Below are 25,227 nucleotides of genomic sequence, written 5' to 3'. Positions count from 1 at the left end.
GTCACGAAATAGACGTGTTTTGCGGGATCTTGCTCCTGAACAAGACAATGGCAGTGACAGGGGTACCAATCATTGTCACGAAGGTCACATCTACGTCACAGATTATAAAAAAAAATGATAAGATGATCAAGGAAGAGTGATAATTTCTAGATCGAGGTTGTCTTTGTGGATTGGAATAGAACGCAGAATATCACCTTTGAACCACCGTCTTCATGATTTCCTTTTCCGTGAGGTATTTGTGAAATGAAATGATTATATATTTTTTTTTTTTTGCCTTTTTTATTTATTGCCTTTCTTGCAAGGTATACTGAACTCATGACGCTATGAAGTTATGATGTCACGCTCTCGATACAATGGAAACCTACAGCCAATCACAGACCTGCTATGTATCATTACATCTGTAATGATAACAAATTACCCTAATAAGTGTTAATATACTTATGATAGCATAATTATTCATTTATTTCTTTATTTCAGAATTTTACTAGTCTGTATCTTCCAATCCATTAAACGAGGAAAAAAAATACAATAATGTCTGATACATCACAAATGATGTGAATTATCTATATATAAACAATGTGCCTCGTGCTTCCTATTTGTTATCTAATCACGTGCCGAGCCGTGAGGCTACATATCTGTTTGTACATGGTCATTATTCGGTACACCTCGAATGGTTAAGGACATCACACATCAGTGTATTACACGTGTGTTTAGATATGTCCATAGCTTTAACTTATGTCTACGGCAACACATTATTCTTTCTTCAGAACAGGAATGGTTACGAGGCGGGAACTGACTTATGGACATGGTTTATGTCACATTGTCAGATTTGTGAAATTTAGTGAAGTTTAAAATCAGAAAGATTTGAAAATTCAAATATAGATTTCAATTGGAGATTCGCAAGTGTTTTGCCCTACAAATGGCATCCCTTCACGACTCTTCTTTTTACTGTATAAGTGAACATGAGCTTCCACAGCAGAAAAGACTCGTGTACACCATTATAAGTCTCCTCTCAGCGTCTTTAGGAATTTTCGGTGCTTCCTGGCAGATAATCACTTACGGTCCGGAGACACAGGACTTTCTGAGGCGGATCAACAACAAAGAGAAACAGCAACGACACTCGATACAGCCAAACCCAATGATAGTATTGTTCCTGGCGGTCACAAATCTCACCTCATGTGTCGGTATGTGACTCTTACATTGTTGTGTCTGACACCAATCTCACTTCGTGTTAACATCCCTGTGATGGTGTTGTGTCTGACACCAATCTCACCTCGTGTTACCATCCCTGTGATAGTGTTGTGTCTGACACCAATCTCACCTCGTGTTACCATCCCTGTGATAGTGTTGTGTCTGACACCAATCTCATCTCGTGTTACCATCCCTGTGATAGTGTTGTGTCTGACACCAATCACATCTCGTGTTACCATCCCTGTGATAGTGTTGTGTCTGACACCAATCACACCTCGTGTTACCATCCCTGTGATAGTGTTGTGTCTGACACCAATCACACCTCGTGTTACCATCCCTGTGATAGTGTTGTGTCTGACACCAATCACACCTCGTGTTACCATCCCTGTGATAGTGTTGTGTCTGACACCAATCACATCTCGTGTTACCATTCCTGTGATAGTGTTGTGTCTGACACCAATCACACCTCGTGTTACCATCCCTGTGATAGTGTTGTGATAGTGTTGTGTCTGACACCAATCTAACCTCGTGTTACCATCCCTGTGATAGTGTTGTGTCTGACACCAATCTAACCTCGTGTTACCATCCCTGTGATAGTGTTGTGTCTGACACCAATCTCATCTCGTGTTACCATCCCTGTGATAGTGTTGTGTCTGACACCAATCTAACCTCGTGTTACCATCCCTGTGATAGTGTTGTGTCTGACACCAATCTAACCTCGTGTTACCATCCCTGTGATAGTGTTGTGTCTGACACCAATCACACCTCGTGTTACCATCCCTGTGATAGTGTTGTGTCTGACACCAATCACATCTCGTGTTACCATTCCTGTGATAGTGTTGTGTCTGACACCAATCTAACCTCGTGTTACCATCCCTGTGACAGTGTTGTCTGACACCAATCTCACCCCGTGTTACCATCCCTGTGATACTGTGGTTTCTGACAACAAACTGACCTCGTGGTCGGATAGATTCGACACCGTTGTGATATTTTAAAGTTTGATAATCTTGTTAACCTCGGTTATAATTCCAGGTTCTGTGTTGCGGTCTGTGGCTACCTTTGTCGTGAAACCTCCATCTATGGCGGATTCGACAAATACGACTTTGACATCCACATGCCCTACTTATGGTGATACTTCGTTCATTCCTATGGTCAGCAAAGAGGTCAAGGTCGCCGGTGGCATTTTAGAGGTGAAGAATTCATTAACTAAGCGAAGCATTCCTTCCTCGTTATTTTGAATGGTTAAAATACAAGTTGACTTGAAATGAAATAAATGATCACAATTTCCCGTTTGACAGAGGTAGAAAATTTGGCATACAATATATAGTATTCGATTTTACGTGTTTGTTTGCAGTCTAATCACTTGTCTACTGTGTAGGAATGTATGTCATTTTCTTACGTCCAAATTGTAAACTGCCACCGTAAATGGGGGCTATATCTGAAATCATACGAAAATCTGGTGTGTTTGTTTTTTTGTTTGTTTGTTTGTTTGTTTTTTGTCTGTTTCTTTGATTTGATTTTTTTCTTCTCCCCTAGGCCTTTACTGACTTCAGTTACGTGGCGTCCGCCATGTGGACACTCTCATTTGCTATTAACATATATTCTCAGCTAGTAGGTAGACATATGTAAGTATCTCACTATAACTCTGTCAATACAAAACTAGATCTATTTTCCATATACACTAGTACCTATAAATATATTTCATGTTTACCTACAATCTATATTAATCTCTCAGTGTAATCTGTATAGTGTTTTATACACGTGTTGATGAATCATATGCACTCGAGATTGATTGATAGTCCGATGTAATTTACAATTCTGCTTTTTATCGACCGAATTTAAAAGGTTTTAATCTATTTCAGTTACAAAAAAAATAAAATCACTTAAGGGGTTATGCTACCACTTCGTTCGCCATTTACATTGTAGAACAAGGTAATACAAAATATGTAAGATTTCATCAAACTTCAAGAAGTCTATGTCATAAGACGATAAAAAATGTTTAAAGGAAGAATATCTTGCAATTTTAATGTACACATCATTATTTACATGACTTAGTCAAATGAAGCTGTTCCATCTGTGGACGTGGTCAGTGTCCAGCGCATATCTTGCAATTTTAATGTACACATCAGTTATTTACATGAGGTGTCCCGGATGTGATATGTATTCAGTGTATTCTGTACTGGAAAGCATGTGATGTATGTATATCATTTTGTAGGGGTATGTGATATGTATTCAGTGTAATATGTATTCAGTGTAGAAATCAATAATTCCTTTGTATGTGATATGTATTGAATTCAGTGTCAAACGGACGTGGTGATATGTATTCAGTGTAAGAGGTATGTGATATGTATTCTGTGTGTGCTATGTATTCAGTGTCGGGGTATGTGATATGTATTCAGTGTCGAGGTATGTGATATGTATTCAGTTGGGGTATGTGATATGTATTCAGTGTAAACAAAGTATTCAGTGTAGGGGTATGTGATATGTATTCAGTGTCGGGGTATGTGATATGTATTCAGTGTAGAATTATGTGATATGTAGTCAGTTGAGAGTTATGTGATATGTATTCAGTGTCGGGGTATGTGATATGTATTCAGTGTCGGGGTATGTGATATATATTCAGTGTCGGGGTATGTGATATGTATTCAGTGTAGAGGTATGTGATATGTATTCAGTGTCGGGGTATGTGATATGTATTCAGTGTCGGGGTATGTGATATGTATTCAGTGTCGGGGTATGTGATATGTATTCAGTGTCGGGGTATGTGATATGTATTCAGTGTAGAGGTATGTGATATGTATTCAGTGTCGGGGTATGTGATATGTATTCAGTGTAGAGGTATATGATATGTATTCAGTGTAGAGGTATGTGATATGTATTCAGTGTAGAGGTATGTGATATGTATTCAGTGTCGGGGTATGTGATATATATTCAGTGTAGAGGTATGTGATATGTATTCAGTGTAGGGGTATGTGATATGTATTCAGTGTCGGGGTATGTGATATGTATTCAGTGTCGGGGTATGTGATATGTATTCAGTGTAGAGGTATGTGATATGTATTCAGTGTAGTGGTATGTGATATGTATTCAGTGTCGGGGTATGTGATATGTATTCAGTGTAGAGGTATGTGATATGTATTCAGTGTCGGGTATGTGATATGTATTCAGTGTCGGGTATGTGATATGTATTCAGTGTCGGGTATGTGATATGTATTCAGTGTCGGGTATGTGACATATATTCAGTGTCGGGGTATGTGATATATATTCAGTGTCGGGGTATGTGATATGTATTCAGTGTCGGGTATGTGATATGTATTCAGTGTCGGGTATGTGATATGTATTCAGTGTAGAGGTATGTGATATGTATTCAGTGTCGGGGTATGTGATATGTATTCAGTGTCGGGTATGTGATATGTATTCAGTGTCGGGTATGTGATATGTATTCAGTGTCGGGGTATGTGATATGTATTCAGTGTCGGGGTATGTGATATGTATTCAGTGTCGGGGTATGTGATATGTATTCAGTGTCAGTGTCGGGGTATGTGATATATATTTAGTGTCGGTATGTGATATGTATTCAGTGTAGAGGTATGTGATATGTATTCAGTGTCGCGGTATGTGATATGTATTCAGTGTCGGGTATGTGATATATATTCAGTGTCGGGGTATGTGATATGTATTCAGTGTCGGGGTATGTGATATGTATTCAGTGTCGGGTATGTGATATGTATTCAGTGTCGGGGTATGTGATATGTATTCAGTGTCGTGATATGTATTCAGTGTAGGGTATGTGATATGTATTCAGTGTCAGTGGTGATATGTATTCAGTGTATGTGATATGTATTCAGTGTCGGGGTATGTGATATGTATTCAGTGTCGGGTATGTGATATGTATTCAGTGTCGGGGTATGTGATATGTATTCAGTGTCGGGGTATGTGATATGTATTCAGTGTCAGGGTATGTGATATGTATTCAGTGTCGGGGTATGTGATATGTATTCAGTGTCGGGGTATGTGATATGTATTCAGTGTAGGGGTATGTGATATGTATTCAGTGTGTGATATATATTCAGGTCGTATGTGATATGTATTCAGTGTCGGTGATATGTATTCAGGTATGTGATATGTATTCAGTGTCGGGTATGTGATATGTATTCAGTGTCGAGGTATGTGATATGTATTCAGTGGGTATGTGATATGTATTCAGTGTAGAGGTATGTGATATGTGATATATATTCAGTGTCGGGGTATGTGATATGTATTCAGTGTAGAGGTATGTGATATGTATTCAGTGTCGGGTATGTATGTATTCAGATATGTATTCAGTGTAGGGGTATGTGATATGTATGTGATGTGATATGTATTCAGTGTAGAGGTATGTGATATGTATTCAGTCATGTGATATGTTCAGTGTAGGTATATGTGATATGTATTCAGTGTCGGGGTATGTGATATGTATTCAGTGTCGGGGTATGTGATATGTATTCAGTGTCGGGGTATGTGATATGTATTCAGTGTCGGGGTATGTGATATGTATTCAGTGTAGAGGTATGTGATATGTATTCAGTGTCGGGGTATGTGATATGTATTCAGTGTCGGGGTATGTGATATGTATTCAGTGTAGAGGTATGTGATATGTATTCAGTGTCGGGGTATGTGATATGTATTCAGTGTAGAGGTATGTGATATGTATTCAGTGTCGGGGTATGTGATATGTATTCAGTGTAGAGGTATGTGATATGTATTCAGTGTAGTGGTATGTGATATATATTCAGTGTCGGGGTATGTGATATGTATTCAGTGTCGGGGTATGTGATATGTATTCAGTGTAGAGGTATGTGATATGTATTCAGTGTCGGGGTATGTGATATGTATTCAGTGTAGAGGTATGTGATATATATTCAGTGTCGGGGTATGTGATATGTATTCAGTGTCGGGGTATGTGATATGTATTCAGTGTAGAGGTATGTGATATGTATTCAGTGTCGGGTATGTGATATGTATTCAGTGTCGGGTATGTGATATGTATTCAGTGTCGGGGTATGTGATATGTATTCAGTGTAGAGGTATGTGATATGTATTCAGTGTCGGGGTATGTGATATGTATTCAGTGTCGGGGTATGTGATATGTATTCAGTGTAGAGGTATGTGATATGTATTCAGTGTCGGGGTATGTGATATGTATTCAGTGTAGAAGTATGTGATATGTATTCAGTGTCGGGGTATGTGATATGTATTCAGTGTAGTGTATATATATTCAATTGAGTTTTATTATATATTCTTATGTGATATGTATTCAGTGTCGGGTATGTGATATGTATTCAGTATGGATGGATATACTAACTATTATATGATAATTACATCATGTCTTAATTATAATTTGTTTTAAATATTTCAGTATCTTTATTGTTTACTAAACTTACTGCAACAGTTGGTCGTGAAGAGCGAGCTATTATCCAGCGGTTGAGAATACGATTTTTCTGGATCGTGTTTTTCTTTGCGTTATGGTACGTAACTAGATAGGATTATCACTTTCTTCTCAGACAGGTTAATCATATACCTACATGAAACATCGTGTTACATTTTCTTTTGATAAATTCGGCCTCGTCCCCCCGCCCCCTATAGAAATCCTCAGACCCCTTCCCATTTTTAAATGCAGTTTTTCAATACTTTTACTTCCTCGAAGAGGGGTTTGACCTTCATGTATTAGACACAGCTGTGTCATTCTCCCCGATCGGGGGAGGGGAGATTTAATTTTTAACGTATTTTTTCAATGCGCCATTTTGGCTTTGATTTTTCAGCTGGCTCCCAAACATTGTCGACTGTTTCTTCCATATAGACCTCCTGACACGGGAATGCCTGTACCAGTTGGACAGCTGGTTGTTTCCATTGTGGATCATAGAGGTAGGTGTAAACAGTCTCAAGTCTAGCTAAAAATTGTATCCAATCTGTCAAAATATAAAACAGTCTCACACAGACTCCTCTCCATCGTCTCAAGAAGTATCACATCATTCTGATCTCACTGTACTATATACTTAGTCTCACAAAATACCATTCTCTCACTGCACTCTACACTTAGTCTCACAAAATACCATTCTCTCACTGTACTTTATACTTAGTCTAAAAAAAATGTCTCACTGCACTACATATTTAGTCTCACAAAAAACCGTCCTCTCACTGCACTATATACTTAGTCTTATAAAATACCATTCTCTCACTGCACTCTACACTTAGTCTCACAAAATACCATTCTCTCACTGCACTAGATACTTAGTCTCACAAAATATCATTCTCTCACTGCACTTTGTACTTCTCTCATTTATATACTTAGTCTCACAAAATATCATTCTCTCACTGCACTTTGTACTTAGTCTCATGAAATACCATTCTCTCACTGTACTATATACTTAGTCTCACAAAACATCATTCTCTCACTGTACTATTTACTTAGTCTCAAAAAATATCATTCTCTCACTCCACTCTACACTTAGTCTCACAAAATACCATTCTCTCACTGCACTCTACACTTAGTCTTATAAAATACCATTCTCTCACTGTACTATTTACTTGATCTCACAAAATCCATTCTCTCACTGCACTCTACACTTAGTCTCACAAAATACCATTCTCTCACTGCACTTTATACTTAGTCTCATAAAATACCATTCTCTCACTGTACTATATACTTAGTCTCACAAAATATCATTCTCTCACTGTACTATTTACTTAGTCTCATAAAATATCATTCTCTCACTGCACTCTACACTTAGTCTCACAAAATACCATTCTCTCACTGCACTCTACACTTAGTCTTATAAAATACCATTCTCTCACTGTACTATTTACTTGGTCTCACAAAATCCATTCTCTCACTGCACTCGACACTTAGTCTCATAAAATATCATTCTCTCCCTGCACTTTATACTTAGTCTCATAAAATACCATTCTCTCACTGTACTATATACTTAGTCTCACAAAATATCATTCTCTCACTGTATTATTTACTTAGTCTCATAAAATATCATTCTCTCACTGCACTCTACACTTAGTCTCACAAAATACCATTCTCTCACTGCACTCTACACTTAGTCTTATAAAATACCATTCTCTCACGGTACTATATACTTAGTCTCACAAAACATCAAATAACAGTATGGTATGGTTACCTTTTTCCTATTTCTACACTCAGGTTGCCGAAGTTGTTGCTTTATTTGATTTTGACTGACAAGTTGTTACTGTTGCCCGACATGGCATTCACTTATAACAATACTTTGTATCTGTTTCAGGCACTGATGAATCCGCTTCAAGGACTCTTTAACTGTTTTTTGTATGGACGAAAGTGTTCCTGTAAACCGTTTGTGATCACTGCCCGTACTAGGAGACATTATACTCAGATAGTAGACATAGAAACAGACAGATCCTATACTGGTCTGTTAAACAACTCATCGTACACTACAAGTCCGTGACACAATGATAACACGCTGTTCACGTCCAGTACGTGACACACACAGTAACATGTTATACACGTCCAGGGTGTGACACACATAATAACACATTGTACGCGTCCAATGATTGACAAACACAATAACACGCTGTATACGTCCTTGACACGACACACATAATAACACGCTGTATACGTCCAGTACATGACACACATAATAACATGCCGTACACACCAAGTACGTGACACACACAATAACATGTTATACACGTCCAGTGCGTGACACACACAATAACATGCCGTACACGTCCTGTATTTGACACACACAACATGCTGTACACGTCGATAACGTGACACACACACAATAACATGTTATACACGTCCAGAACGTGACACACACAATAACATGTTATACACGTCCAGTACGTGACACACACAATAACATGTTATACACCTCCAGTACGTGACACACACAATATCACGCTGTACACATTCAGTGTGTGACACACACAATAACATGTTATACACCTCCAGTACGTGACACACACAATATCACGCTGTACACATTCAGTGTGTGACACACACAATAACATGTTATACACGTCCAGTACGTGACACACACAATAACATGTTATACACCTCCAGTACGTGACACACACAATATCACGCTGTACACATTCAGTGTGTGACACACACAATAACATGTTATACACGTCCAGTACGTGACACACACAATAACATGTTATACACGTCCAGTACATGACACACACAATAACACGCTGTACACGTCCACTACGTGACACACATGCTGAACAACTCACTTTACACGTCCAGTAGGTCATAGATTTTACCTCCTTTCTGTGTTTACAATATTTAAACAAGCTTGTGGCGTTACTCTACCGTTTGTGGTGTTTTACTTCTTTGGTAAAACATGTATTTCACAAGTCAGAATAAACACAGCGATTTTGCTTTATTTAAAAATACGGGTAACCGGTACCCGTGTACTGCTACAAAAGGTAATACTGATATTATATTGAGTAAAGAGTGGAGAAACCAATGTATTATGATATTTTGCATTATAAATGTTGAATTATTCATTCCATTATCAATGATCTTATCATTACTGTACTAGTTTTGGTGAACATGTGACTATGATCTCATCTGTTGAAAATATATGTACATTTAGATGTGAAATGTATCGAAACGTATTAAATTTGCATTTTATGCAGTTACTAAAAAGATGTTTAATGTCATATTTAAAACCAGACATACACAGAGATATTACTGAGTGTTTATCTCTGCCAAGAAGTGTAGGCATCCAAATGTAATTAAATCAGTGTTATTCTGAAAAGCTGTGACAAGTGATACGTAAACACTACAGTAACAAACAGGTGGTTGGTAGTAACAGTTATTTAAACAGATGACAATTTGGGTAGCTATGGTAACAACAGAGATTGTTTGTAGTAACAGTTATTTACATAGATGACAAACAGAGATTGTTTGTAGCAAGAGTTATTTAAACAGATGACAGTCTTGGTAGTAACAGTAACAACAGAGATTATTTGTAGTAAATAGTTATTTAAACAGATGTTATTTTTGGTAGCTACGGTAACAACAGAGATTGTTTGTAGTAACAGTTATTTAAACAGATGACAGTTTTGGTAGCTACGGTAACAACAGAGATTGTTTGTAGCAAGAGTTATTTAAACAGATGACAGTTTTGGTAGCTATGGTAACAACAGGTATTGTTTGTAGTAAGTTATTTAAACAGATGACAGTTTTGGTAGCTACGGTAACAACAGAGATTGTTTGTAGTAACAGTTATTTAAGGAGGCAGATGATAGTTTTGGTAACTATGGTAACAACAAAGCTAGTTTGTAGTTACAGTAATTTTGCAGTGACAGATGAAAATTTAGGTTACTATGGTAACAACAGATAGTTGAAGTAACAGCAATTTTACTGTGACAGATGATAGTTTAAGTTACTATGGTAACAACAACAATAAACAACTGAGACAATATTCATTTGGAAATAATTTATTTTCCATCTCACAGCTTTCATATTTTGTGTTGTAATATCTAGTTTGTAAAATGGTGATGGCATTATCATGTCAGATGGTCTATCTAAGTTTGTTGCACCGTTCCTTTCTCCAGGTATAAAATTTATTCTCAGAGGTCAAGATCAATTATAATGTCTAATTATCGGCAGGTTTATTTTTCAAGCTTTCAGACAAGAACAATTTTCCTAAGCTCTGAGATGCAAAGTCCCCAACTTGTGCACAATAGTTGTCAATCTGTCCAGCCAGGAGAAGGCTGTTGAGGCGTTCCATGGGCTGAAGAGGTTTGAACAATTTATTGATGTCCTCATCAGGAAGTGGAGGTTCGCCATGCTGTGCTCTCTGGGCATTCTCCTGTGTCTGTTGGAGATCAAACATGTTACATTATCGATTAATATCTTAGACAGTATGTTCAATGTTATTCTCATAAATACAATAGGAAACAACTACACTGTACAGAACTTCATTAGGAATGTCTCCTGACTTTTGATAAAAAACAACACCACTGTACAGAACTTCATTAGGAATGTCTCCTGACTTTTGATAAGAAACAACACCACTGTACAGAACTTCATTAGGAATGTCTCCTGACTTTTGATAAGAAACAACACCACTGTACAGAACTTCATTAGGAATGTCTCCTGACTTCTGATAAGAAACAACTACACTGTCCAGAACTTCATTAGGAATGTCTCCTGACTTTTGATAAGAAACAACACCACTGTACAGAACTTCATTAGGAATTTCTTCTGACTTTTGATAAGAAACAACACCACTGTACAGAACTTCATTAGGAATGTCTCCTGACTTTTGATAATAAACAACACCACTGTACAGAACTTCATTAGGAATGTCTCCTGACTTTTGATAAGAAACAACTACAGTGAAATGTATTACATTAGGAATGTCTCTTAACATTTAATAAGGAACAAGTAAAATGGAACAAAAGTTCAAGGTGAAAAGGTATAAGCCAATTAGGAGCAGGAAAATGGCAGTCATCTTGCCATAAAATGGAAGTTGTTTGATGAAATCTGGATGAAGATCCAACTCATAGTTTTGAAGAAGAAGAATTTAAGAAGAAGAAGAAGAACAACAACAACAAGAATAAGGGTTAAAACTATAAATCTGTATCTAACATGGAGACTTGATAAGGGAAACAGGGTCAAGAAGTAAAGCAATAACCATGATGCTTACTAAGACGTGATGGTAGAAAGTTAATTGAATATATATAGGACAGCCCATACATACCCTTTTCTGCAGGTATTGTGCTTTTTGTAGCTTCTGTTTTGCAGCTTGTCTCTGGAAATTGAGGTAGCGGTTAGCATCCATGGCCACATCGTCTACACATTCCATCAACTGACGGAGATTCTTCTCCAGCATGGAGCTGTAATAGAGGTTGTTAATTGTTTCAACTGATCTCACTAAAGAGAAGTTCTTTCTAACCATGCTACAGTGCAGCTTCTACTGCAATCAATACAATCATATCGCGCACGAAAATGCTCCAAGATAAAAACAATACTCAACTTCTGAGGAAACGTTCACCATTTCAAATTATAAGGAACATTCTACTGCAGACCCTTTGCATATATGGAAGCATCTGATCATCAGCAGTGTATCTCTAATGATATATCACACAGAATGCTAATACAAGTTAGAGCTTAATATTTAAATCATATATTACAGCACCTAAGAAAATTGTTATATAGGTTGAACAAAATTTTACTAATACAGCAATTTATCAGCATAATTAAATAAGCTAATTATATAATCACAGCATTTTAAAACTATAAATATCAGGAATTTACGAGTACTTACCTTGTTGCAAGGTCAAGAAAGTTAAATTTCTGACTGGAATTCAAGCTCTGATCAACTTCACAAAGAAGGCTGTTACAAAGATGTGAATTTCTTATGATGACTGGGATTTCTTCAAGCATATTTTTGAAGCTGATGCCTGCATCCTTGAGACTGTCTGGAGTGAAGTCACCTTCCCTATAGAAGTCCATCATCTCCTTAGTTAATCTGTATGCTTTTAATGACAGATATCCCTTTGTGGTTCTTAATGGATCTGAAATGTCGACACATTGTATTTATTCATCTTCCAATGCAAACAAACTACAAAGTTGTGCATGGATGCAGAGAGAATGACTAATATATAATTCTTAAAATTGAAAAACAATCATCTGACAATATTTGACTTTCACCAAAATCCACTTTCAACTAGAATGTCTAGTATTAAAACCTATTATTTTACTTTAGATCTGTGGTCTTGTTGTAAATTTGTTTCCAAATGTTTAAGTACATGGAGACATAACATGATATGAAACCTATCAACCATCTTGATCTTCAGCCAGAGAAATGAATAAATGCTTGCAGCACTACTGCTTCTACATTATATGTACAAAGGCATTAGTTTCTTTCCCTCTGTCTTATCCTACACCTTAGCTTGATTCTTGACATTTTATCACATTTTGGAATTAATCAAATTCCCCACTATGTGCATGTATCAATATTCTATTATAGTTCAAATAAGAAAACTGAGGTTGTGTGGGATATCCCTGTCTAAGATGTGTACCCCTGTCTGAGCTGTGTGGGATATTCCTTGTCTGAGATGTGTACCCCTGTCTGAGCTGTGTGGGATATCCCTGTCTGAGATGTGTACCCCTGTCTGAGCTGCGTGGGATATCCCTGTCAGATCGAGAGCCCTGTAAATTAATCAAATTCCCCACTATGTGCATGTATCAATATTCTATTATAGTTCAAATAAGGAAACTGAGGTTGTGTGGGATATCCCTGTCTGAGATGTGTACCCCTGCCTGAGCTGTGTGGGATATCCCTGTCTGAGATGTGTATCCGTCTGAGCTGTGTGGGATATCCCTGTCTGAGATGTGTACCCCTGTCTGAGCTGTGTGGGATATTCCTGTCTGGGATTGTGGAATATCTGTCTAAGGTGTGTGGAATATCTGGCTTCCCATCAAACATACCATAAATCAGGACGACAGATTCCTCTATTGAGTGTTGGTAGTTGAACTGCGAATCAAGGAAAAGTCTATTGATGAAGGAACCGAAGTATGTACTTTGATACCATCCTACGTGCAGATGGTCAATGTTGACATGGCGGAGATTCCTCATCATTTCCATCTGGTACTGGACTGTAAACAAATCCATCACACAAATAAAGAAACATAATATATGTTAACTAAATAACAAAACACTGTACAGTGAGCAATTAATAGTGCCTGGATCTGGGTCAACCTTGGAAATAAAACCAGAGTAATGGACCATAATTTTGCATATCAATATTACAGGGAATAAAAAATAACTTGTAATAGTAAAACTGTTATTATAGGAAGTATATAATATACTAACATGTAAATTTCTGATAATGTTAGAGATGAATATCTATGAAGAAAGCGACGCACTGATTGCTAGCTTTATACCTGAAGACACTTCCAACTTAAACCTATAGCTCCATTTAACTTATGTATGGGGAGTTCTATGTTAAACATGCAAAACCATGCAGATTACAACAAAATGGTTAAATTAAGACCAAACTATATGAATATCCATAAGAAATGGTCAGCAGCAAAACTCTAAGTAACAACAAATCAAATATTTCTTCATTTAGCAATAAGAAGAAAATGTGAAAGATCTGAAAACATCCAACAAAGATTATATCCTGTTTCCTATCATAGACAGTTCAAATGGTTTCACTAGATTATTACTGATATAGTACTATTTTTTAAAAATTGAGCAATTTAATAAGCACAGAGTGTAGAATTTTAATCTTTTGATTGAATCCAAATGACTGAAATATTTATTATTCAAATCCTTGTGTTCTACAGTGTTACAAAATGTCTTTAAACCATACATTCACAATACTTAGATTTTGTTACAAACCTTCATCAAAATCCTCATCCTCATTATGTCTGGGGAATGGGAAGCAATTTGTGATCTCAAGTCGATTCTCCACCACCAGTCCCAGTAACACTCCCTGGACCAAATCTGTGCCCCCTGCACCCTCCTCTTGACAATGTTTGATCACTTTCAGCACAACCTGGAGTACAAAACTAAGTTTATTAATAATATGTTGATATCAAATCCATTTCATTTGGCAAGAAAAAACATACACCAGTTTCTACAAAAAATCAAGCAAAATAAGGGCTGGTCTGCAAGGAAATCTTTTTGTTTTTTCAAAGATTTCAAAAATGAATTTTGACATTCTAGAATTTGTTTTTAGTTAGTCAGTTCTCCTTCTTTCTCATTTTATATCAGACTCTTGTTGTAAAGATAATGTTGGGTTGTAGCATCTATATATCTGTAATCATTCCTTTTCTTCTTCCAATCATAATAATCAGGTATTGAAGCTCTGGTATATTAAGCTACATTGATTTAATTATTTGGCTATCTGCTCATCTTTGACACTGCATTAAATAAAACAGAACTACAAGTAAACAAATAAGTTGTATATCTGTTTGTAGAAATGTAGCAGAATATTATGATGGACAGCACAAGCTTTGCAAACAAATCACTTTTACATATTCTTAATTTTTGAAGACTTAATTGAATTTCTTCGCTGAAATTCTTAGTCTTCATGTTCATTATCCCTATCCTACCCATTCAGTTGTTAAATTCTTATATTGATACTTATCAATGGGAATGTGGATATGGACCCTAATTTTTTTCAGAACAGCATGAGAATCAAAGAATCATTTTATTATTAGATTTTATGTGGAGAAAGTAAATATCTGATTTGACCACCAAGATGAATTCTTCTTTTCAGTGTTAAGAGAACTGCAAAAAACCTCTAAAAACTGCTTTCACTAATCAGACAAAGGTTTTTTTTTCTACTTACATGGTATTAATTACTGATATATTGACCTTGGCAAAGTTTTTCTCTATGCTGATTTTAAGACAATGGTAGAATGTTGGAAAGTATTTATTTTTAACATCACACATTATCTGTCATGACTACTATTCACTGTGTTTTATTTCATGATTAGCTAGCTTTGTATTAGATTACTGTAAGGATGTCCCATTTTACCAGTCAATGATTATTATACTAGACCAATATCCAAATGAGATGTAAAGCTTAATAACTTAGAATTAAAATTTTGATTGTGTTCTTGTAGAAACCTATTTGACAACACAATAATAAATACAACAAAAACGTAATGTTGTCAAGAGCTAAACATTGCAGATACATGTAGATCTCATCTGCAAACTGTCTCTAGTACTTGGTACTTAAGAATGTCGGGATTCCAAAACTAGGAACTGATAATCCCACAAATATAAGGATTTAACATTCATAAAGCTGTTATATAGTCTGTGAAACAATGGTGCAATATATTTTCCAACAATATACTAAGTGCAGTAGAATATTTTTGAAGAAATTACTTTTTTCACATCAAGCCGGTTACATTATTATTCTTTGCCGGCATTTATACATGTGTACAATTGTAATTCTAATCTTAGTGGACAACTTCTTTGCGGACAACTTTCGGGTATAGATTTTGTTTATAGGATTGTTCATAGAGATGAATTGCTTCCGACAATAAGTTTTTAAAAAAGTCATTCAGGCCTAATTAAACCGGGAAACTAAGACAGTAATAATGTAAGAATGGATAGCTGAAAAGGCGTTCTTCAAAATCCTTCAAAAACGACATTTCTGAATACAATTTAGGAATTAGAAGGTTAAACATTAATTGCAACATTACATTAGTCATGTGAGCTAGATTTGTGGTAGAAATATGACTTACAAGTCCATCGATCTGGACATATTGCACTGCTGAACTCAACGTGGGTCTTGCCATCGCCATTTTGACTAAATGAAAGGATACTATGGTCTCTAAAATGTTTTAGTCCAACGAGTGTGAAATGTATTATAACAAGCGTATCTTTGACATAGATTTATCAGTAGCATGCTGTTGGGGGCCCATCCGTAAGTCTATATTGATACGGTGAGTAATATAAACTTGAGTTTAAGGTGGTAGTTTTAATAAGTAGGACCCATACCCTATTTCTATACTCCGCCCAATATACCTACCGGCCCATCTTTCCCAACTCTCCCTATAGCCTTCCTTTCCTATCACCCCTACCCTTTAACCAGAGACGTATAGGCTATATGTGATATATACGTCTCTGCTTTAACGCACGAAGTTGACAATTATCCCATATATGACACTCACTCGGCCAATAAGTAACCACGTAACAAGTCTATTTATTAGCCACTTCGTAAACTCCTTCTAACACACCCAGCCTATCCCAATGCTAACCTCGTAATCACAAAATATAATCATATAAATGCTGGAAAGTGAACAGCTACATGAAGAAAGGAACAGTATGGATTTACAGAAAGTATAAGCATTGATAAAGTGAACAGTTTGTGGAATCAGAGAGGCAGAAAGACAAGTTATACTTTACTAACAACTTACCAACAGTCCGTCAAATGGGACTTAAAATGGTGGCCAACTTGCACAATATAGGTCCCTTATCAATTATAGGACCCTTATATCTTCCTCTTTGTTCTTAACTGGTCCTTTTACTGCAGCATGCTTAGCATTAGTTTAGGTCTTCATTTCTAAGGCCAAGTGGTGGTCGTCTAAATTATAGTTAAAGAAAAGGTCAGGTAGTATAGATGACCCCTCTCTACCTCACCTCTGTATCCCACTCTCTCCCAATGCTTCCTGTTTTCCCCTTTCTACCCATTTTCCTATCTCTTTTTGTCTCCCTAAAGGCCGAATGGCTGTAACAGTGGACGTAAAACCTGTCAAATAAATAAATAAGTGCTTGTTTTATATAGAAGAAAAGCCTTTGTGTTTAATTGGTTCTGAATTGAATGACCCCTTCCTTATGTCACCAGGGACCTGAGAATTGATTCAGCTTATATTAGGTTAATATTTAGTCTGAAGGGTTGATTTCCACAAGAAGAAACAATAAGGTGAGATCAACGATAAAAAGTCAGAATCCTCCGGGCTGATTAATGTTAATCATCACAAAACATTGCATAACAGGATGTATAATGCCTATAATAATTCTCAGAGTTCCTGTGCTTAAAATCTTTTTTTGTTGTATATGTTTCATTTTTGAAAAAAAAATCACATATAGTACATATCATAAGGATGATACATATAATATAAACTTTATTTATTTTACAACAATTGCGAAACAAGTTATGTCAACTTATACTAATCACTCTTGTTGGCCCGGATGTAAGCGTGCGAGGGGTCTTATTGTGGGAGGAAACCAGAGTGCCCGGGGAAAACCCACGTGGTCGGGCAGGTGACCCCTTACCTTTTCACGTCCGTTCCGGGAATCAAACCCCGGTCGGCTAGGTGAAAGGCGAGTGCATTACCACTGCGCCACCCGACCACCCAGTGATGATACATATAAGGATGGTACATCTATAATACATCATCATCATCATCATCATTGCAAAAACAAATCATTTTCAATATCATTACATAATTTTATCAAAATCATGAAGACTATAGAACTATCTGGAAAACAAACCTGAGGAAGACAAATAGTACATGTGAAAAGTTCTAATTTGAAATAGATTTTGTCTTGAAGTGAGTACAACGAGATGAATAAGCTGCATATTACGCTGTGAAAAAAAACAAAAAATGGTAGCATACATTAATTTCCAGTCATTATTGCATACATTGTGCATTGATTGAGTTCTATTTCTGCAACATACTTGCTATAGAATAAATTCACAGTAATATTGTAGGATATTTTCTATGTGAATCCATGGTTCTTTGTATCATTTAAAAAATTTTGATGAGTTCCACTTCTCAGAGATATACAGTTGTGAGGTCTGAAAATATATACATGTGTGTGTCTCATAGTAAAAGCCTGAGTCCACAGGAACTAAAAATTTACTGATTACACATGTACATGAATGCTTGGAAAGGATATTATATAGGACAAGGTAATTTTGTTAACTGAGCTAATCAACAGGTTGGAAGTGCACAGTCCATGAAACTTTGAAAGTTTCAGTGATCTAAAGGTACATGGAGCTGCCAAGCTAAATAGCAGATCACAGATGGAAGGACATTCTTGATATGAAGTGTAAAAGATTAGAATAGCTAGTATCAGCATTAAATGTAAATAAATGCCATCAAAAATAGCTATGGAGAAACACTGCAAAAAACAAGAGCTCCTTTCTAAGAACAGAGCCAAAGTCATAACATAAACTTAATCACATGTGTGTTTCATTGGAGTCTGATATGAAGAAATTGTTCTGTACCAGAAATAAACTTGATTTATATCGGTATATAGTTCACAGAGTTTAGTTGAGTTGTTTAAATCACATTTGATTTTCTTTCCTAACTGTACTCTATGAATTTAGTAACTGTGTGAATTTTTAGTTTGTCTCAAACTTGATTTGCATATCTAACACATGAAAGCGCGGCATCTTTCTGGGGTATAGTTTCATAAGAGCATTGAATTAGATATGTATATGTTTGTGATAAAATCTGCATAAACCATTTTTAAAAAAACCAACAAATAACATTTTTATATTTCAAGTGTTAATGAAGATCTGCACTGACAAAGTCTACCAGATAGATGTAAGGACACATATTTGTGATGTATGAAATCTCCCACAATCTTGTTGCTTTGAATAATGAAATCTATCTTAAACCAAAGCTCTTTCAGACTCTACTCTGTTTCTCCTTCTCCTATCCAACACTATTGTAGAACCAACAGCCCAAAATAGTCTTTTTTCCCCTGAAACTACCCCAGACTGGAACAAATTACCACCAGATTTGGCGACAGCTGATACCCTGTGAAGGTTTAAAACCCACTTCCAGACTGCTTAACAGTGACAGGTCTGTTTCTCACTTCTTCTGCACATACTAAGCACACATCAATTTATCAACATTTCAATATGGTGGAGGTCAGTCTGTACTTAGAAATAGGTAGTTGTGGAAGTAAAAATTCATTCTATATTCAATGAAAAACTATTAAGTAGTTTATTTCCTTGTTTGGAAAATAGAACTTAATTGAATGAATATGACCCAAGATCATTTATCTAGAGCAAATATCCTTTGTCTTGTTTGTTCATATCCTTTGCACTGTTTGTTCAAATTCCATTTGATGCCTGCTGTCTTGGTAGGAGATACTTTTTAATAACTGTGAAAGAAGAGTCTACATATATAACTTATTTTGTATAAACCTGGCCCCAAACAGATTTAATCATGAAGTGGTGATATCCATAACCTCTAAAGATGAGACATGATTTATTGGTGTCATCTTCTCTTTCAGTCCGTCCGTCCGTCCATTTCTTGTGAATGAAACTCCTCCTAAACTAATCATCAGATTTTCATGAAACTTGCTCAATGTCACTACTACAATGGGTAGATGTGCATGAAGGGGCGATTTTTTGGTTTGTTGATTTTGGTAAGATTTATGCCATTTTCAACTTTGTATCTGTAGCTTGCTCATAGTGGAGCCTCGTGAACGCAACTCCTCCTAAACTAATGATCAGATTTTCATAAAACTTGCTCAATGTCACTAATACAATGGTTCAATGTGCATGGAGGTGTGATTTTTCGGTTCATTGATTTTGTAAGATTTATGATACAGACATGTTAAAAGCGATAATTAAAAGGACCAATTTTGATCTTTATATTTTTTGGCGACGTATATTGTGTCCATGGCACTCGTTATCTATGGGTTTGAAAAAAAAAACTACAACCTAGAGAGTGTTTCTCAACTAAGGTGTGTGACAGGACTCACTGAAACCAAAATTACTGCTGTGATAATGTTGTATGTTCTGTATACACTATCTAGTGGTAATCATGTAGGATCTTAAGAAATTGTGAGCTGAAACACAGGGATTTGGCACGAATTCCCGACCCACTATGTATCATAGTCACTATATTTTATGAACCGTGGGTCAGGAATTTGTACCAGATCCCTGTGAGGTGAAATATATAGCTGTGTATTTACGAAGCAAATAGGTTTTTGAAACATGTGACAATTCATCTTGTTCACCTGTCTATCAGTCAGTCAGCAAAAATCACAAAGAATTATCTGTGTTTCCTGTGTGATAGACTTCTTATCTATGTTAAGGACTAAAGAATTGTTTTCCTTCTGCCTTTAACAAAAAAAAAAAAAATACAAAATTATAGTCAGCTGCAGATTTGTGGTATTGTAAGGTATAGATAGGTTCACACTGAATTTTTTTCGATATACAATAAGGATGAATATACTGCTATCTACTATACATCCACATGGACATGCACGCATTTTGTAGGTCACTGTGACCTGTATTTACATGTATGTTTTTTAAGAAAATTATGTACATTTCAGATTTTGCTACATAATGTTCTAACCCTGGAAATTTGTCTTTAGAAATTGCATGTGTAATTGTCTAAGATGATCTTGTAAACATACATGCTTTTAACCATAGTCTAAATTTACACTTTTTTTTGTGGTGAATGTATTATGGTGAATGCAGTTTCCAGATACTGTAAAAACGTACTGTTTAGTTATTATTGTGGATGCTCAAATTCATCATTGCACTAATTTGCCAAAAATAACAATTCACATGAAGCAAGTTTACCTTAATTCATATAATGTGTATTTACAGGTTCATGGTTCTAGATCAAAATGAGGAAAAGACAGAAGAGAGTGCGAAAGCTTATCAGTTTCTACAAGAACAATTTTGGACTTGAAACTCCTTACAATATCCTAGTGGATGGAACATTTAGTAAGTCAGCACTGACATTTAAGGTCAACATAAGTGATCAGATGCCACGTTACTTGGAGGGAGAGGTCAACGTTATAACAACTGAATGTATTAAAGAAGAATGTGCGGCTTTCGGTAAGATTTCATAGTGACAATATATCCATATCATTTTATACTGTGTCATTTTTTAACTTATAGTGTGTTCTGTATGTCATGACTTTTACCAGGGTGACTGACATCATGTCAGAACTATGTTGTAGACTCTTTTTGTAGCAATATTATAGTGTGTTCACAAACTTTATTTAGGTAGTGAATCACTTTGTCATTTGTAATCATGTAATTTTAAGTTGACAAATAATCTGATGCAAATTTGAACTTGTTCAGTCAGATCTGTATTTTATTGAAAGAACTTGTTTTGTTTTCAGTTTTCAAATATCTGTGATAAAATAACTTTATATTTTTAATACATTATGAAATGTCTGCAGAGATACCAGTGCTATACATTGAACCAAACACATAGCAACCACAATGTATTTCCTTTAAAAAGCTGATGCATGGTACTAGGAACAAATGCTAGATTTAAAAAATTTTGTTCATTCAGGTACACATTGTATGGTCCTCTGATACAGGTACACTTTTGTATGGTCCTCTGATACAGGTACACTTTTGTATGGTCCTCTGATACAGGTACACTTTTGTATGGTCCTCTGATACAGGTACACTTTTGTATGGTCCTCTGATACAGGTACACTTTTGTATGGTCCTCTGATACAGGTACACTTTTGTATGGTCCTCTGATACAGGTACACTTTTGTATGGGCCTCTGATACAGGTACACTTTTGTATGGTCCTCTGATACAGGTACACTTTTGTATGGTCCCCTGATACAGGTACACTTTTGTATGGTCCTCTGATACAGGTACACTTCTGTATGGTCCTCTGATACAGGTACACTTCTGTATGGTCCTCTGATACAGGTATGCTTTTGTATGTTCCTCTGATACAGGTACACTTCTGTATGGGCCTCTGAAGATTCTGCAGCAGTTTAAAGTCCAGCAATGTAAACATAAGAAACCAGTCAAGGCAGCCACGTGTATCCAGTCGATTGTGAATAAAAGTCCACCAGGGAAACTTCTGATTGCTACTCAGGTATGTCACATTTAATTGTTATTTGTAGAGAGCCCTGCATACTTTTTGGTATCCTTCTGGGACCTTGTCGGTGAACTTTCCCTTATTTACACTGAATGGACGTTGGTTCTTGTCTTTGAGTTATTTTGTTATTTGTAGAGAGTTTAAGACCTCTAATTCTAAACAGGTTTGCGGAATGACATCTCAAGTTTGCCCCCTAATTTGATAATTTTTATATGTATAAGAATTAATATATTTGAACTTTTTATTGCAACATCACAATAAAGATATAAATTCTCATCTATGGAGTGGCATTTGGAGATCTGTAACACCAAAACGGTAATCTGGAATTTACTGAAATGTTCAGACATCATAAGTTTATCTCACATTGATTTTCTGTTACATCATATTTTTAGAGATGTTAAGCAAGTATTGTGTTTTTTCCAGGATCACGAACTAAGAGAAATGTTGAGAGAGACCCACCCTGGCGTACCGCTCTTGTTCATGGCTTATAATGCTATCAACATGGAATCTCCCACTGAACTGTCCAAAGGAAAGGCAGACGAGGAGTTACAAGCACGCATTGCTCCCGCAGAGCATCATATGGAAGTATTGAAAAAACTCAAAGTTCAGGCATTTGGAGAACAACCTGTGACGAAAAAATTCAAAAGAAAAGGACCTAAGGGGCCAAACCCATTGTCCTGTAAAAAGTCGAAAAAGGCAGAAAAGAACAAAGCAAAAAAATCATTTCTAGAAAGTGCAGTTGACAAAAGAAAGCGGAGAAAAAGAAATCGTGTGAAACATTTGAAAAACTCTGAACTTAGTGTACATTTGAGTGATGCAGTGAAGAGCTAACGTAGGTGTATTTGTTAATAAAGGTATATTTTATGTAAAAGAATGTTTGATAGTCTGTTAGTTCATATGATTATAAAACAGAAACTAACACCAGTCCCCTGTACATATACATGTGTCTACAACGTAAAGTCTCCCTGATTTCAGAATGGGGTGAATACTTGCCCAGTGTCATACATGTAATTTTATTTTAATTAATTTCTTAAAACCAGTAATGTGTTTGCATTATAAGTGTCCTCTAAATTTATCTAAGATACAAGAAGTCTGTGGAGATTGGCACAGTGTTTACTGTATCCTTGTTTGGGAAATCTACATTTACCTGACAAAACTTAAATGTATCTCTGTCTTCTCTTCATAAAATAACCTTAATACATAAATTACCCATTGATGTACATGTAGCCTGCATACACTGAATCTAATAACAAATTCATCTCAGATAAGATCTTTCATATACATGCATCTAACACGGCATACATGCTCTGAACCAATTCCCATAAGGACACTGAAGACAAACAGGGACTAAGCTTCAAACTGGGCAATGAATCATTCGTTTACGCTTCTCAAGAGTTCATCCCAGAAGTAATTGTCATGGATTCCACTGCTTTATGACCGTGACTATCTCAGTTGGTAAGAATGTTAAGACTTTTCATGGAAAGATCTAATGTGTTTGGTGCGATCAAAATAAAAAAAAAATTAAGACACAATATTCTCCAAATTCTTTACTAAACATCAACATGGACTTTCAAGGTGATACAAAATAAATTTATACATACAGTCATTTACAATTTGCTTTTAAAATTTACCTCAATGTTTCCTTTAATTTGAAAAAGTGTTGAAAATATTACATGTATCACAAGAGTTGTTAAAGAATAGCACAGCTTGCATAGCTGAAAAATAATCGAAAGATTCAAGTTTGTAAAAATTCTAAACCAATCCAATAGCTTTAATTCCTCTACTTATTATGGGTCTCTGGAAAGTTGTGAATCTAGCAGTTCAAGGAACCAAGGAATCTTTAGTCAGTTATTCAACAGCTAGGCATATTGATTATTTAAATGGTATTCAAAGAATTAAACAAAGTTAACTCCAACACTGAAAGGGGATGAAGATATGTATCCCTTTATTTTAGCATGCGAACAACCCAAAATGGTAAAAACAGGCTCCTTGGTCAAAAGGAGACACCAATCAGTTAAATAAGAAATAATTATTTCCCCTCTTAAATAGGCGAAAAATTCAATTATTAAACTTAAGTTCCTGAAGTGGAACATTTTTTTTCGAACACAGCTCCAGCTGAAAGACAATATATTCAAACTTAACAGTTCACTTATCATTATGATGTTATATACACTACTCAAACTTAACAATTTAATTGAACACAAATCTTCACAGCTTCTGTAGTGGAGGTCTAGCACTTAGCAGAAGGGTTGTAAGATTTCAAACGTCCCAGTGCCACAGGACACAAGTCTTCCAGCAACCAACTGGGATGACGGGTTTCTGAGACTGTCCTTGTTGCCATGGATACTGGCCTTCACAAGGAAATGCATTGTAGTCTCAAATGACATCTTCTGTAAGGGCGAGCTGCTGGTCTCCATAGCTTTCCTGTTGAATGGTTTGTAGGAGCCTTCAAACGTCATGTAGTCAGCCAGAAGACAGAGGTGACGATAGTCTACCTCTATTCCATAGGCACCAAACACATTCTGAATTTCCTGTAGGAAGTACATATGAATATTTGTGAATTCTTGTTATCTTTTGAAAAAAAGAACATTATATCATACTCTTGGTGGTAAAATACATTAATTAAGTTTTACCTTTGAATTTAAGTTTTAACAATGAAATTTTGACAGTGAACCTGCAAGGGATATGTTA

At 36.0% G+C, this 25,227-nt stretch overlaps 4 protein-coding genes across 4 annotated transcripts in view; 2 read left to right on the top strand and 2 right to left on the bottom strand.

Annotated features, from left to right (window-relative positions):
• The first annotated feature begins 919 nt into the window (after window positions 1-919).
• Window positions 920-8,657, top strand: LOC132557129 (uncharacterized). Its single transcript, XM_060221622.1, has 7 exons — window positions 920-1,184; window positions 2,224-2,381; window positions 2,728-2,816; window positions 3,247-3,344; window positions 6,590-6,698; window positions 6,993-7,095; window positions 8,478-8,657. Exons 1-7 carry the CDS (start codon window positions 920-922, stop codon window positions 8,655-8,657), a joined length of 1,002 nt encoding a protein of 333 aa, XP_060077605.1.
• A 1,995-nt stretch (window positions 8,658-10,652) lies between these two features.
• LOC132556843 (eukaryotic translation initiation factor 3 subunit H-like) lies at window positions 10,653-16,504 on the bottom strand. The gene is made up of 6 exons (XM_060221282.1): window positions 16,445-16,504; window positions 14,586-14,742; window positions 13,670-13,837; window positions 12,504-12,753; window positions 11,937-12,072; window positions 10,653-11,048 (listed from the first exon to the last, which is right to left on the bottom strand). The coding sequence occupies exons 1-6, from the start codon at window positions 16,502-16,504 to the stop codon at window positions 10,827-10,829; spliced, it is 993 nt and encodes a 330-aa protein (XP_060077265.1). The 3' UTR covers window positions 10,653-10,826.
• A 106-nt stretch (window positions 16,505-16,610) lies between these two features.
• On the top strand, window positions 16,611-23,412 carry LOC132556853 (rRNA-processing protein UTP23 homolog). The gene is made up of 4 exons (XM_060221294.1): window positions 16,611-16,645; window positions 21,286-21,519; window positions 22,391-22,533; window positions 22,960-23,412. Exons 2-4 carry the CDS (start codon window positions 21,306-21,308, stop codon window positions 23,365-23,367), a joined length of 765 nt encoding a protein of 254 aa, XP_060077277.1. The 5' UTR covers window positions 16,611-16,645; window positions 21,286-21,305; the 3' UTR covers window positions 23,368-23,412.
• A 748-nt stretch (window positions 23,413-24,160) lies between these two features.
• LOC132556941 (DNA-directed RNA polymerase I subunit RPA1-like) overlaps window positions 24,161-25,227 on the bottom strand; it is a 33,655-nt gene continuing 32,588 nt past the window's right edge. Inside the window, exon 33 of the mRNA XM_060221407.1 lies at window positions 24,161-25,067. Within this exon, the coding sequence (XP_060077390.1) occupies window positions 24,774-25,067 (294 nt within the window). The 3' untranslated portion in view covers window positions 24,161-24,773. The remainder of the gene's footprint in view (window positions 25,068-25,227) is intronic.

This window comes from Ylistrum balloti, unplaced genomic scaffold (genome assembly GCF_031769215.1).
Source record: "Ylistrum balloti isolate Yb309-2 unplaced genomic scaffold, AGI_CSIRO_Ybal_v1 Utg369652, whole genome shotgun sequence".
Lineage (NCBI taxonomy): Eukaryota > Metazoa > Mollusca > Bivalvia > Pectinida > Pectinidae > Ylistrum > Ylistrum balloti.
This window is presented reverse-complemented; position numbering and strand designations above follow the sequence as displayed.